Raw genomic sequence first — 14,903 nt, forward strand, 5'->3', positions numbered from 1 at the left:
CTCCTCCATAGTGGAATGTCTGGTATGGCTACTGGGGGGAGGGGAGAAGTGTGTGTGTGTGTGTGTGTGTGTGTGTGTGTGTGTGTGTTAGGTTAGAGGTTAGAGTAGGCAGAGTGAAAGAGGGAGAAGCAGAGGAGTTGTGGCTGCTCCTGGTATCTTAATCTGAAGGGTCAGGACCTTAAAATGGGTCAGAGTCAGTCTTTGCCAGGTCTCTGAGCAAAAATAAAACAGCCACTTTGACAAAATGAGCCTGACACAGAATGGGATGGTATGGTTTACTTAGCTCAAACAACAGTGGAGGAGTCAGCTGCACATCAGCAGCTATGTACTATCATGAGCTGGACAGAGGAATGACAGTACGCAAATGAATTCCATTTGACAAGATAAAATCCAACCACCGAAGTGAATTTACTGTGCCAATCGAAACAAACTCCCTGTCCAGACCCACCAGATTGTAACCTTGATTTTCACCTTACCAAAGCAATATGTGATTAAGAGATTAGAGTTAAGATTGGATTAGAGTATAACGACACAACATCATGCTAACATTGTATGGAAGAGAAACAACATATTCAGTACAGGAACGATAAACAAAATGTCACCCAGCAGGAATGAAGTGCAACATAAATAATTTTTAAAGAGATAAAACATTCTTTAAAAAGTGAGCTATTTTATGTACAACTTTTGACATATCCAGCTGTAGTAACAAACAGAATAGACAGTTCCAGGCTTCTCTGCTCGTTTTTGTGACAATTATATATATATATATATATACCGGTCAACAGTTGTTTTTGGCAGTTAGTGTTATTGTGGCACTGTTAAACGTGAGGATTTATTCACTGTGAGCTGGTAACAAACTAACGGCTCTGTTTATATATTAATAGTATGTGGAAGTTTCACTGGTGGTCCTCCAGTGAGAGAACCAAAACACCAAAGTGGATCTTATGCTGGTGGCTTAAAAAAATGTCTTGACAATTTGACCTTGATGTTCATGATATAGTCATTTTATACATCCCACATGGAACAAGCCACTGTACATTGAGTATAATCAGTATATGGCCGACCCTTAATACAAGTTTATGCTTGCATCGTTACAGTCAAAACAAATATGATAATATCCAAGAAGGTTTTCATGACAAAGGTTGCAGACAAAATTAAACATTTACATTCTTTGGAACTTATATACAGGACTCAACAGTAAGGATTGCCCACAGTAAGCAAAATACCATGCTGGGCTAATATATCTAGTAGTTCACTTGTCTGATTTGGCAAGCTGTAAAAAAGAATTAAAAACATTGTTTTTTCTGGATCTCTTGATTGAAATAGCTCAGGAGTGAGCCATCTTGCTGCCCTCCCATCTCTTTGGAGTACTGCACATGCACAGTTCCGATTGGGCTGTCAGGAGAAAATGGTTTTGGGTAAAGACAAAGTTTATGAGCTGAAGCACAAGCACCATTTCAATTATCCTGGAACAGGAGTTCAGTTGGGTGGCGTTAGAGGATGTGGGCAGAACGGCAACTATGCATTGCACTGTTTGCCTCAAGAGAAACACTAAATAAAACAGGGGCAGGCAAAACTTGACTTTGGGCATGTAGTTTTCTGACCCACTTACCTGACCTGGGAAAAACTGTTGGTTTGGATCTTTGATGGTTGCAGGGATAGTTTGTGTCTGTAACTCCTACCTATTGTCATTTACAAAAAAAAAAAAAAGGCACAGGGTTGTGACCGGCTAAGGATACCACTGAACAGCTATCACAACCTCCACTCCAAAAAAGATGGGACACTATGTAAAATATAAATAAAAGCAGAATGCAGTGATTTGAAAATCTGTTTTGACTTTCATTCAGTTAAGTATAGTACAGAGACAAGATACTTAGAGTTCAAACTGATAAACTTGATTGTTTTTTTGGAAATATACACTCATTCTAAATGTGATGCCTGCAGCAATTTTAAAAAAAAGTTGGGACAGGGGCAACTAAAGACAGAGCAAGTTGTAGAATGTTTAAAAAACACGTTTGGAACATTCAACAGGTAAACAGATTAACTGGTAACAGGTATTGACATTATGATTGGGTCTGAAAGGGGCATCCTCTAAAGGCTCAGGTGTTCACAAGAAAGGACAACAGGAGGTTCACCACTCTGTGAAAAACTGCAAATCGTCCAAAAATTTAAGAACGTATCATGGGGGAGTGTTAGTGCCCATGCCATCATGGGTAATTTGCATGGGTAACTTACATACAGGTTTTGGAGGAAGATATGCTGCCATCCAGATGAGGTCTTTTTCAGGGACGTCTATGCTTATTCCAGCAAGACAAAAAGACACATTCTGCACGTGTTCCAACGGCGTGGCTTCGTAATAAAAGAGTGCAGGTACTAGACTGACCTACCTGCAGTCCAGACCTGTCTCCTGTTGAACACGTGTGGCGTGTCATGAAGTGCAAAATACGGCAATGGAGACCCCAGACTGGTGGGCAGCTGAAGCAGTTAATCAAGCAACAATTGTAAAGAAATTTACTTTCAAAACTTTAACAATTAATGTCTCCAGTTCCCAAACACTCAGTGAATGTTGTTAAAGGAAAAGGTGATGTCACACAGTGATAAACATACCCTTGTCCCAACATTTTTGAAATGTGTTGCAAGCATCGAGTGTATATGTAAAAAAACAAAAACAATAATGTTTATCAGTTTGAACACTAAATATCTTGAATTTAATTGAAAATGTATCAAAAAGGGATTTGCAAATCATTGTATTCTGTTTGTATATATTTTTTACACAGCATCCCAACTTTTTTGGAATTGGGGTTTTAATAGCTGTTCATTGGTGTATTAATACAGGTGGGAGGTACAGACACAGACTATCTTTGCAACCACTACAGACACAGATTGTTATCATCATTGGAAATACGTAAATTGAAAATAAGAAGCTGGGTTTTGGTAAATTTATATTTATGAAGCATAATTCTGATAAAGCTGATGGCACAAACAGGACAGTTGGTGTTGAAAACATACTCAGCCTGAATCAGCTTTGATGTTAATAACAATATGTGAAAATCACACAGTCTCCAAAAATCTTGCATAGTATTATCTGGTGTATGTAAAGTTAAGGAATGGGATGGTTGTCTTCTGATGCAAAGCTGTCCCCAAAAACCTGAGCTAATTTGATTTTGGTAATCAACTTAAGCAAATTGTACAAAGCTAAATGTTTATCTTGATTAGAGCTGTACCCAACTCCAAATGATGCCAGTCGAATCAGATTCAGCCATTTAATACGAGTTTACAACTATTTGTTTTTCATGTGAAGTTTTAAAGTTTAAACGATGCCCAGCGACATGTTTAGGGTGACAGCAGCATTCATGCATATAATTAACAAGCTAATGGCCCCAACAACGTGTTGGAACAACATTTTTAGCCAACACTAGATATCACACAAAAGTCAGAGACTGTATTGTATTAAATATCTGCAGGCTATATATTCACCACTTCTTAGCAGAAGATTGAAAATAATGTTGTCCCAGAGCCTTACAGTGCAAAGATGTATGTGTGCTGCTGCCAGCATGTCTTTAGCTTTCTGTGCCAAAGAGGAGTGTGAAAGAGAAAAGCGCTCACCTACATGCCAAAAAAACAAAAAGAACAACAAACCAAACAAATGCTTGACTTGAAGTAATCTCAGTCAACAGAAGGGACTTTCAGGGGGCAGCCCTAATCTATGACTGATAGTTAGCTCACCTGCATCCACTCACTGACTTAAGTCTTTGGTGTCAAATCAGGTGGTACAGTGTCAAAAATAGGGGATACTGTTACTTTCGATAAATAAAAGTTAAAAAAAATCCAAATCTTACTACAACTCAAGTTAAATACAAAACAGAGAAACTGATGTACTAATTCAGGATGTGCTGGCCTTTGGGTATCGGCTAATACAGAGTACTGAAATGATACTTGTGTTTTATTAATAAACTGTATGCCTCATTGTTTTGGTGTGAATTGCTGAGTGTTGGAGATGTCAGCCACATATATCTCTGCCTTCTCTCCACTTTTAAGTACACCAAAAAAATTAAAAGTTACAATTCAAGTGTAAACCTTGTAAATGCAGGCATGAATTGGTCAAAACTAAAACAGATTAAGATTCCAGATTACAATACAGTTGAATAAAATTAGGACAAAATATAATCATTTAATCATAATTAAGTCCAAATGGAGTGCAAACTAAAAAGCAGAAAATTCTTAATAAGAATTTGGATTCTACATAAAGAAAAAGAATTGATTCGAATACATCGCCCCTATTGTCACTAATACCCAATTCAGCTAGTCAAGTCAGTATTGGCCCAATATCCGATATCAGATTACTGAATTCCTAGTCTTCACAGAAATGCACTTTTATTGCAGTCTGACTAACTGCAACATCCTGATTTTTCCTGCCTCTGTGTCCTCCTGCAGCCATAGAGACTGAGAGCACGAGTTCAGGAGAGGACCTACTCATCCCCAGCCCCCCCTCACCTCCACCTCCACCCCGTGTCTACAAGCCCTGCTTTGTATGTCAGGACAAATCTTCAGGATACCACTATGGAGTCAGTGCCTGCGAGGGTTGCAAGGTAGGTATCTGAACATATGAGTGAGCTTAACCAACACCAACACCACATACACTTCAGCAGAGTTTGCCATTTGGGGGTACTTGTACTCCTAGAGGTACTTTGAACTCCTGCAGGGGGTACATATTTTGTTTTTTAAATTTTTGTAAAAAAAAATAAATAAAAAAAAAAAATCCATCATGCATAATTCCCTAAATTATAAACTAAATTGTAAGTGCAAATTATCAAAAATATGCAGTTCAGTGCAACTACAAGGCTGTCCCGGTGTTTTTGCATAATGGCAAAAAAACAGGTTTGCCACGAATTAAGTGATGGTTTGTTAACATTTGAAATGAAGCATTTCAGTGTATTTCAATTGTAAGCTTACTGTATTTAGTAAGGGGCCGTACACATGCTGCATCTCTAACCGCCTGGAAAACACGGGGTCAGGCGCTGGGTCCTACTCTTGTGCCTTTTCTGTGCCGGCTTTCAAGAGTGCGGCGGCAGGTTGCGTCTGAGGTTGCTAGGCAAACTCATCGAGCACCATATTATAGCCTGTTTTCCTGAAATCCTGAGTGCAGAGCTGATCTTCTTCCTGGCACTGTTTGTGTGTAGGTCTTTTTGTCTGTAGGATGGATGGAAAGCTCTGGCAGCCCTGCACTGAATGATCAACTTCTTAACCATTTTATTACTGATATTTATGGATGAAGGTAAAGATATCTGCCAGTTGTGAATGGTCGTTCCTTGTCACATGACATGATGTGTGTGCTGCTGCGTTCCAAAAATTGAACTCCGTTTATAAAATAGACATCGCTCTGGCGTTTGAGCATGCCTGCCACGCATCTACATTGAAAACAATGAATTTAAGGGTGCAAAAAATGTAGTATGTGTACTGCCCCTAAATCAGACACCAATAGTGCAATGCTGTGTTGTACCTATTCAGATAGGCCTTTTTTATTTCCAAAATTTTTTGCGCTGAACAAGCGGTACTCGGCTGAAAAAACATTTCAAAAGAGGTACATTACTGCTGCATTGCAACACTCACATTGGCTAACTGCATGGTGTTTATGAACAGTGGCAGGCTACAGCTAGAAAACCTGAATGAAAAACAGTTGCGTGAGACTACAAAGTATTTGCATAATGTGTAAGCGAAGAGGTCACAACCTTTGCACCTCCCTTAGGATCTGTAAGCCTCTTTGCTTCATCCAATCCTACACACACACACATACACACACATATATACTAGTTCTCTCTGCATGCAGTAAGTATCTGTTTTGATATCTGTGTGTGGGTTTTTTGGGTGCATCTAGGCATTTCCTTTTAGACCATTTACAGACCTGCGTCCAGCTGGCCATCAACAATAAACAGCACACTCCTCAAGTGTTTGCAGTAGTGGTTATAGTTGATAGTGCAGTTTTAGTTCTAAAATGAAGGTTGTCCCTGCTTTTATTTCAGGTTTAAAAAACAGCTGCTCCAGATGTTCACAATGCTGTTGTATTCTTTTCCCTCATCTCCATTTTTCTGTGTCAGGGTTTCTTTCGGAGGAGCATCCAGAAGAACATGGTGTACACATGCCACCGAGACAAAGTGTGTGTCATAAACAAGGTGACGAGGAACCGGTGTCAATCCTGTCGACTGCAGAAATGCCTTGAAGTCGGCATGTCCAAGGAGTGTGAGTACAGTCTATAGATGTAGTGCCTTTCTGTGTGTGTGGAGTAAAGTGTGGAAAAGGATGAAGTTCTAAACTGTAAAGGGTTAATGTTTGTTTATGTTTAGATTGCTTGTAGTCATGCTATAATTAACAGAGCATAGCGCACAAAGTGACTTCTATACTTCAAGCAGGAGATGCAGTACAGTTCAAGCTTGGTGCTTTTCTAAGGCAGCACAGTGATGTGTTTTAACCTTGATATTTGTCTCCCTCTGGTGGCCTTTCTCAGTTGATACATGCCCCACAAAACCACCACCATCAACTTGTAATAGCCAGCATCTTACCTCACTATACCATTTCCTTTTTTCAAATCTTAAAGGGGTACAGAGCAGTGTCTGGGTCTGCCCCAGTGCCTCCTACTAGTTGGATGTGCCTAGAAAACCTTTAACAGGAGGTGCCTAGGGGGCATCCTGATCAGATGCCCAGACCACCTCAACTGGCCCCTTTCAATGCCAAGGAGCAGAAGCTCTACTCCAAGGTCCCTCCAGATGTCTGCACTCCTCACCCTTTTTCTATGGTGAGCTGAGCTTGAGCCCAGCCACCCGCAATCTCATTCTTTCAGTCACTACCCAAAGCTCAGGACCATAGATGTGGGTTTCAGACTTAGAAGGACTGGTAAATTGAAAGCTTCACCTTTTGGCTTAGCTCCCTCTTCACCATGACCGTCCAGCGCAGCACCCACTGCTGATGCTGCTGTGCCAAATCGCCAATCCATCTCACGCTCCATTTTACCCTCACTCTTGAATGATATTCTGAGATACTTGAATTTCTTCACCTGGGGCAGTAACTCTCTCCCGATCCACGGTTTTCTGTCAGCACACCATGGCCATTTGTGTTTATTCTAGGTACTCTATTGCAAATAATATTAAAAGTATTTTGTTTTCAAATGAAGGGATTCTTTCCACAGAAATACTCGAGGCTTTTAATTTAAAACACAAAAAGATTATAGGGTTAAAAAAATATATTAATATTTTTTTCTACAGATATTGACATTGAAACTGTAGTGAAAAGTGTAATGTTGCTGTGAAGACAATGGGATAGAGGCACTGCTGGGTCTTTGTGGGGATCACATACAGGTGCTCTTTGGATACTTAAGGTGCTCTCTGCTGAAAAGTACACATGAAGTAAATAAACAAGATGTTTGGCGCCCACATGTGCTGCTCAGGTAGGCAGTGTGGCCTATTCCCTGTCTCTGTAGCAGGCTAGCAGGCTAAGGGGGCATCCTGTAATGCATTTTCTCATCCCCACATGTATATCAGCGAACCACGATACATTGTATTGGTCACATGTCTTTGAAAAACAATGACAATGTTAACATTGCAGACTCTGATTTGACTAGCATAAACTGTTTCTGGACCATCGAGGCATCGGTTATATGTAATCCTGCTTCAGGGATGTAGGCATACTGTTGTGCTTTCAAGTACATGGGGATGAGGTAGTGAGGTTAGCTGATGGTGAATTGTCCGTAGGTGTGAATGTGAGTGAGAATGGTTGTCTGTCTCTATGTGTCAGCCATGTGATTGTCTGGCGACCTGTCTAGGGTGTACCCTGCCTTTGCCCAGTGTCAGCTGGTATCAGCTTCAGCTCCCCTGTGACCCTGAATAGCATAATGGATGGATAGGTACTTGCAGGATTACGGAAAGAGTAGTCAAATTGATGCACCGAAATATCTTAAATTACAGTCTCTGGTATGTGTCAGGTTCTAAAAATGCTACATTCTCATTTTCCATAGAGTCACCACCTTCATTAGACCCTCACTGTCTGGTAAAAGCCCATGTCTTACAGGTCTTCCTTCAGACTTACTAAATACAGGCTGGTGGGAGGCATAAATATACACAAAAGATTTAAAAGTAACTGTGACATGAGAACTTTGAAACAGCAGTCTCCCTGTCTTTGAATTAAGATGTCAATGCTAACTGCTGCTTAAATGTCTGAGCTAAATCTTTCTATCTTTGCCCCCACCTACAGTGGTGCGAAATGATAGAATGAAGAAGAAGAAAGAAGAAAAGAGGCAGGGGGAGACAGAGATCTACGTCCTGTCAGCAGACACAGAGCAGATGATTGAACGAGTCCGCCGGGCCCATCAGGACACATTTCCTTCCCTCTGTCAGCTGGGAAAATACACCACGGTACACACACCTACACTAACAAGCATATTTTAATTTAAAAAATTGACTTACACCTAAAAACAAATGGAACATACAGATAAAGCCAGTGCTCTAAAGGTGTCTGTCTCTCTTTCCCTGACCCCAACCTGCAGAGCAACAGCTCAGAGCAGCGTGTCGCTCTGGATGTCAGTCTTTGGGACAAGTTCAGTGAATTGTCCACCAAATGCATCATTAAGACAGTGGAGTTCGCCAAGCAGCTCCCTGGTTTCACCACGTTAAGCATCGCTGATCAGATCACCCTGCTCAAAGCCGCTTGCCTCGACATACTGGTGAGTTTTTGTCACATATCAACACACTCTTAGAGCCAGTTACACAAATAATTCCTCAGCAGAGACAACTGTTCAACACATGGGGCAATGTACATCTGTGGCATAGCAGAAAGTTGTGTATAAAAAGTCTCCATTAAATGATTCATCTCATGTTGTTTCCTTCTGCTTTCGGCCACCTCATCCCCTTTTCCTAGATTCTAAGGATCTGCACCCGCTACACCCCCGATCAGGACACCATGACCTTCTCAGATGGTTTGACTCTGAACCGCACCCAGATGCACAACGCCGGGTTCGGACCTCTCACAGATCTGGTATTCTCCTTTGCCAACCAGCTGCTCCCACTGGAGATGGACGATGCAGAGACAGGATTACTCAGCGCCATCTGCCTGCTCTGTGGAGGTACTGCACTTGATTTTCTCAGGAATATGAAATAAAAGAATGCAGAGTTGAGTAGTGATGGAAAAATCAGTAAGGATAGAAATTATTTTTGTCCTCTTGAGTCCCACATTCACACAGAAATGGTGTGTGTAGTAAGACTGTACAGATTCATGTTCTGTGTACATACTATTGTGGTGTAATGTGTTTTTTGTATGTGTGCATGCAGATCGTCAGGATCTGGAGGAGTCAGAGAAGGTGGATGTTCTTCAGGAGCCAATGCTTGAAGCCTTGAAGGTTTGCCATCTGCTTATGATTTTAGTACTTAGTCATTTCACAGGGAAAAATTCTTTGAAAAGACTCAAACCAACAGTCAGTCAGTCGGTCAGTACGTTCTAACTTTTCTTACCCTGTCTGTGGTACTCATCACCATGCCTGTTTGTTTGGAGGGCGGAAACCTTTAAAAGTATATTTCAGATATGTAGTTTTATTTTACAGGACTAAGAAGGCTCAGTAATGAAGCTTGTCAATATAGTTTTTAGCAAACGCTACTCAAACAGAAGTGAATTTTGCTTTGGGATTATTTGCAACACCATTCTCTAGTGGGTATCTGGGGCAGCAGGACAGTGTATGTTGGAATGAGTCAAAATAAACTACAGTGTTTGTGTTCATGGTGGAACATGTCAACCAGTTAAACAGTGTGGCTCACTGCTGTGTTTTTAGTAGTGTTTGGATTACAATGGAACTCTATGGCACAAAGGAAGAAGGTGAATCAGGCTTTAGATGCACTCACAATTCATTGTTGGTTGTGATCTTTTCATAGGATTTGTTGGCATTACAAGATTTAGAATATCACCAGACATATCCTTTAAATGACGGGAGTGAAGATAGTTTATAAATGCCCACCATATGCAGCAGAATAAAAATAAGACCACCACAGGTATAAATGTATTCTTAATAGGGATGCACCGATATTGATTTTTTTTCAACAGATATTGATAACTGATAATTGCCTGCTTCTCATGGCCAATAACAGATAATTTCACAGGTTGTATTTATTTATTTTTTAAATCACTAGAACCTGTAGATTCTGTACACCTGAGGGTAAGAAAGGCTGAGATGTAGCTAGAAAATATGGATGATGTAATATTCCATGGCCCTGACCTAACCAAATCAAACCAACATCACCATCACTAACACAACAAACACAAAGAACAGTTGTGACTCTTCCATACCTACCAACATTAGGCTGTGAAAAAGAGGGAGGTTTTCTGGGGTATTGTCAAATGGCCTACCCCCAATGCCCCTGCCCCAATATAACCCTACACTACAGGTGAATATAATAAATAAAGGATGTGAAAGCAAAATTACTTTTAATCAGTATTAAATGTATAGTTAATGGTAAGAGAGAGGGAAATGATGAAGCCCAGTGTTACTGTGTAAGTCTCTGGTGTATCAGTGAAGTGTATAAACTACACTGCAGGGTGGAGTCTCTACTAACAGAGACAAACAGAGACAGCTGACTCATATGAAAGGGTTGGCATCAGCAAGTCCACGTTACATCTGATGTATGAAAAGTTTATATTGTCACGCTGCATTTTTATAAATTCTATCCAGGCGCTGTCTCACCGTCCCTGGATAGAATAGCCCACAGCTACCAAATAGAATGGCGATGCACTATTGACTCACCTCACACATTAACAATTAACTCAGACAAACAAGCAGCTGTGTCTCACACACACACAGCTAGAGAGAGTGTAAGTAATAATAATAATATATATGGGGCATCCTTAATTCTTATGTACTGTTTCTTCTACTATCTTTATTTAGCAGGGACATGGCAACCAGCAAGACTGAGTGAGGAAATAAACATCAGTAAAACAAAGTTTAATCTTTCTGTAAAACACACACTTAAGTCATTAATAATAAAAAACGCTGAGAAAAAAATAATTCACCAAACAAAGCAGAAAGGTGTCCAAAACAAGGGGTTTTTATAGTAAGAGTTGTCTTTTCTTGGGTTTAAAGGCTGCATTTCAGAAAGGTGATGTAAAATATGCCCTGTAATATCGTTAATGAAGGAGTTGGTCAAAAAGATTGTGATATTTGTTTTTTTCCATATCTCCTAGCACTATGACATATAAACAAAACGTTTTTATCCATGTCTTTGTGTGTGCACAGATCTATGTGAGGAGGAGGCGGCCTGAAAAACCCTGTATGTTCCCTAAGATACTGATGAAGATTACAGACCTCAGGAGTATCAGTGTGAAGGGTGAGACACACACACACACACACACACACACACACACACATACACACACCAGTGATGGCTGGTAGTAATCTACAGGCTTCTGATTACAATGGGCAGTGTTGTTGGGGTTAGTCTGAATATTTACACTTGTGAGCGGTCATGTGCAGCAATATTTTCCACATTGCTAAGTTAGCTAGAAAGATGAAGCCAAATTACACAAGTTATCATTGACCCTAATTGCCTTGTCAAATTCTGAAGTTGGAAAAGTTTGCTCGTCACAAAATAAATCTGACTCATTTGACTGATGGCATGGGCATGATATTATTATGTTATCATATTCATCAAGCTGTTGGTCTTTGAACCACTCGGCATGTCTGTCGGCAAGCTGCTTTGCTAAGTTGGACTTGTTGAATTCCTTGGTCTGCTTAAGATTGAAACAGCTTTAACAGACAGGCTTTGTGGTGTCTGTGTGCTCCCCTGACTGTCACCCAGGTCAGCCACAAAAATTGCCACTTTATTCCACTTGGTGACAGTCATAATCAAAAGACTATTTCTAACAAGCTTCATAGAAAAGTGAAGTGGAGTGGAGTTCAGGACAGAGTGAAACGTCAGTCCCTGTCAGGCATTCCCCTGCCCTCTGTCATTCTTAGTAATACCCAGACTTTTAGCAACAAGACTGATTAACTTTAAGCCCAGTAAAGTTTCCAACACAAATCTACAGATGCCTTTGTTCTGGGCATGACAGAGATGTGGCTAACCAAGAGGGACTCAAGCAGGATTTGTACTTCTGCATCGAACTGACACTGTACCTACAGTACGGCATAGGCTCTGTGTACCCCACACAGTAGCCTACGCTGTAGCCTGAGGTGCTCCTTCACAGAAATGTAACCACATGTCACAGTGACACAGACCTCCTGTTTATTTTTGTAAGCTGAAAACCATTTTGCCATTACTTTGATTTCACACATCAGAAACAATAAATCGTCAAGACACTAAATCCCCCACAAAATGTCATTTTAAGTCCTATCATATGGTATCATGAACTTCACTGGTATTGATATCAACTACTAAATTTTTGGTATTGTGACAAGCCTACTATTTATTATAAAATCGCTATAATGTGAAATACATGGTCGTAATACCATTCAGCGTATCCTCATAGAGTGGTTCAGATTATATCCTATGAAAATGCACACAGTTAGCATGACACCCTACAAATTAGTGCCCCACGAATGACGTTACGTCCTTAATGTAAAGTTATAGAGGTTAGGTTTAGGGAAAAGAAACATGGTGAAGACGTTCTTTAAAATGACTCAAAGGTCATTCAAAGTTCACACAGTTCCGCACACCTGGAGAAAGTCCTGGGGAAAAGTCCTGCATTCTGTGATGCATCCACCGCCCCAACCTGCCTCCTTACAAGACAACTCAGGATGGCTTCTTTGCTTACTCCTGTCAGCACACTGGTCATATGAATGCAGCCTTCCAAAATACGTAGGTTATCCATGAATTACTGGCTCATGATTATGTGGGATATGTATGAAATAGGTGCATTACTTTTCGTAGCAAAACATATAATTACTGTGCGCAGCCTGAACTGCTACCACAATGACAATCATGTCATATCCACCACACCAGGTTCCTACTTAGTGACGTGTTCTCTTGTCCTGAAGTTTCTCTCTTCGCCTCTTTCTCATAGGAGCAGAACGAGTGATCACACTGAAGATGGAGATACCTGGCTCCATGCCTCCTCTCATCCAGGAGATGCTGGAGAACTCTGAGGGACTGGAGGGGCATGGAGCTGGAGGAGGGAAAGGGGGAGGAGGAGGAGGAGGAGGAGGAAAAGGAAGAGGAGGAGTCAGAGAAGAGAATGAAACGGAACTCAGCAGCTGTCAACCAAGTCTGTCACCCAAATCGGTTTCATCTCCCAGCCTGAGCCCTGCACCCTGCTTCCCCTCTTCTCCCTCCCCCTCCACCTGAAGTCCTCAGCGCCTCTGCTCTACACAGCGCCACCCCACGGTATATCGTGGTACTGCAAGAAAACCAACGACACCGCAGACTGGAAGCAGGAAAAACTGCACCTAATAACATGATGTGGAGGACAAAAAGTCTGACTCTCTGAACCCATTAACTAGTTACTGGTGACATGTTTTGTCCATGACATTATTAAACCTTATGCCTACCAGCAGGGAGGTTAATTTTTAGGTGGTATGAGGTTAAATGAAGCCGATATTCTATGGTGTGGGGACTGAATTTGTGTTCAGACATCATGGTTTTATACATCAAATGCAAAAAACAGCATTTTTGCAATCTTTTTATATAATGCAGAAAAAGTGTATTATATGCAAACTGTGTGAACCGAAATGAAGGATGATGAAGATATTTAAATGTGGACAGACTGATGAAGAGGATTCCTCTTAAATCACACATATCCCCCCATATGAAGTGATGTATAGTATGCAAAATTATTATTATGTATTATATTGTATATAAAAAAAGGCTGTGAAAGAAGTTGTTGAACTGAGGTGGACTTATACAAGAGGTTATTTTCCTAAATGTAAATTTGTATATACTGTTTCTCCCCAATACAGCTGTAAATATTTCTTCCTTCAACCCCCCTCCAACACACACACAGTGCCCCCAACCTAATGCTTCCGATGCCCTTACAGACACATCAGGGAAAACTAGCAATGCTTGACTTAATTTGGCAGACATATTTCTCTGTTTGTTGCTTTGCATCATCTGTCAGATTTAGTTTCCAGGTGCAGCTAGCAACTTCACTTCAGCAAACTGTTAAACATAATATAATTTTAGAGTAATGCAATGTGCGCCTGTTGGTGGACAGACTGGTATACCAGGACTACAAAACTCCTCACAAGAGTAATCAACCCTCACTGTGGCATTTGAGCTGTTGAGCTCGGCAGACTTATAATTTAATTAAGATAACATGGAAATTTCATCCTCAGTGACATCCTCAAAATGCACACGCTGAATTTTGTTTTTTATAGTCTGTTTACAGAGTTGCTGTTTCACTACAGCATCCCTACTCTGTCAGGTACAAACCTCCATTTTCAGTGTTGTCCTCTTTAATGTATGGTGAGGTAAAACTCATTGGAAAGTTATAAAAAACACAGGGAGTTCAATAAAGAAGTATGGCTCTCCTCTACTGTCTTGAAATGTGTGTGCTCTTTGGTAAAATGGAATCTTTGCTGTGAAATACACCATCATTTTTCATATTCACATTATCTTATTCAAGTAAAAAAACCTCTATTTTAACATCCAACCCTTTAAGGCATCATAAACTAAATATTTTCCTTTTTTCAATGACCTGTGCCTTTAAAGCAGACAGATACCTTGCAAACAGAATAACCCCAGAGACCGCCACATTAAAGATCATAAATTCTTTATGAAGGAACTTGAACAGTACAACAGCAAATATTTAAGACACAAAGTTTTATTCCTCCTATGTAGTTGTTTATCATGTGTCTAGCACTTATATATGTCCAGCACATAGCTGGAGACTGAAAGTGCAAACCTACACTGAGAATGCCTTTATCATCATTTACATCCTCC

At 40.5% G+C, this 14,903-nt stretch overlaps 1 protein-coding gene across 1 annotated transcript in view; it reads left to right on the plus strand.

Annotated features, from left to right (window-relative positions):
- LOC117269005 (retinoic acid receptor alpha-B-like) overlaps window positions 1–14,494 on the plus strand; it is a 30,706-nt gene extending 16,212 nt beyond the window's left edge. The window contains exons 2-9 of the mRNA XM_033645821.2: window positions 4,435–4,589; window positions 6,096–6,237; window positions 8,242–8,402; window positions 8,534–8,710; window positions 8,905–9,109; window positions 9,315–9,382; window positions 11,264–11,354; window positions 13,030–14,494. Coding sequence (XP_033501712.2) covers window positions 4,435–4,589; window positions 6,096–6,237; window positions 8,242–8,402; window positions 8,534–8,710; window positions 8,905–9,109; window positions 9,315–9,382; window positions 11,264–11,354; window positions 13,030–13,310 — 1,280 coding nt within the window. The 3' untranslated portion in view covers window positions 13,311–14,494. The remainder of the gene's footprint in view (window positions 1–4,434; window positions 4,590–6,095; window positions 6,238–8,241; window positions 8,403–8,533; window positions 8,711–8,904; window positions 9,110–9,314; window positions 9,383–11,263; window positions 11,355–13,029) is intronic.
- The last annotated feature ends 409 nt before the right edge of the window (window positions 14,495–14,903 follow it).

This window comes from Epinephelus lanceolatus, chromosome 18 (assembly GCF_041903045.1).
Source record: "Epinephelus lanceolatus isolate andai-2023 chromosome 18, ASM4190304v1, whole genome shotgun sequence".
NCBI lineage: Eukaryota > Metazoa > Chordata > Actinopteri > Perciformes > Serranidae > Epinephelus > Epinephelus lanceolatus.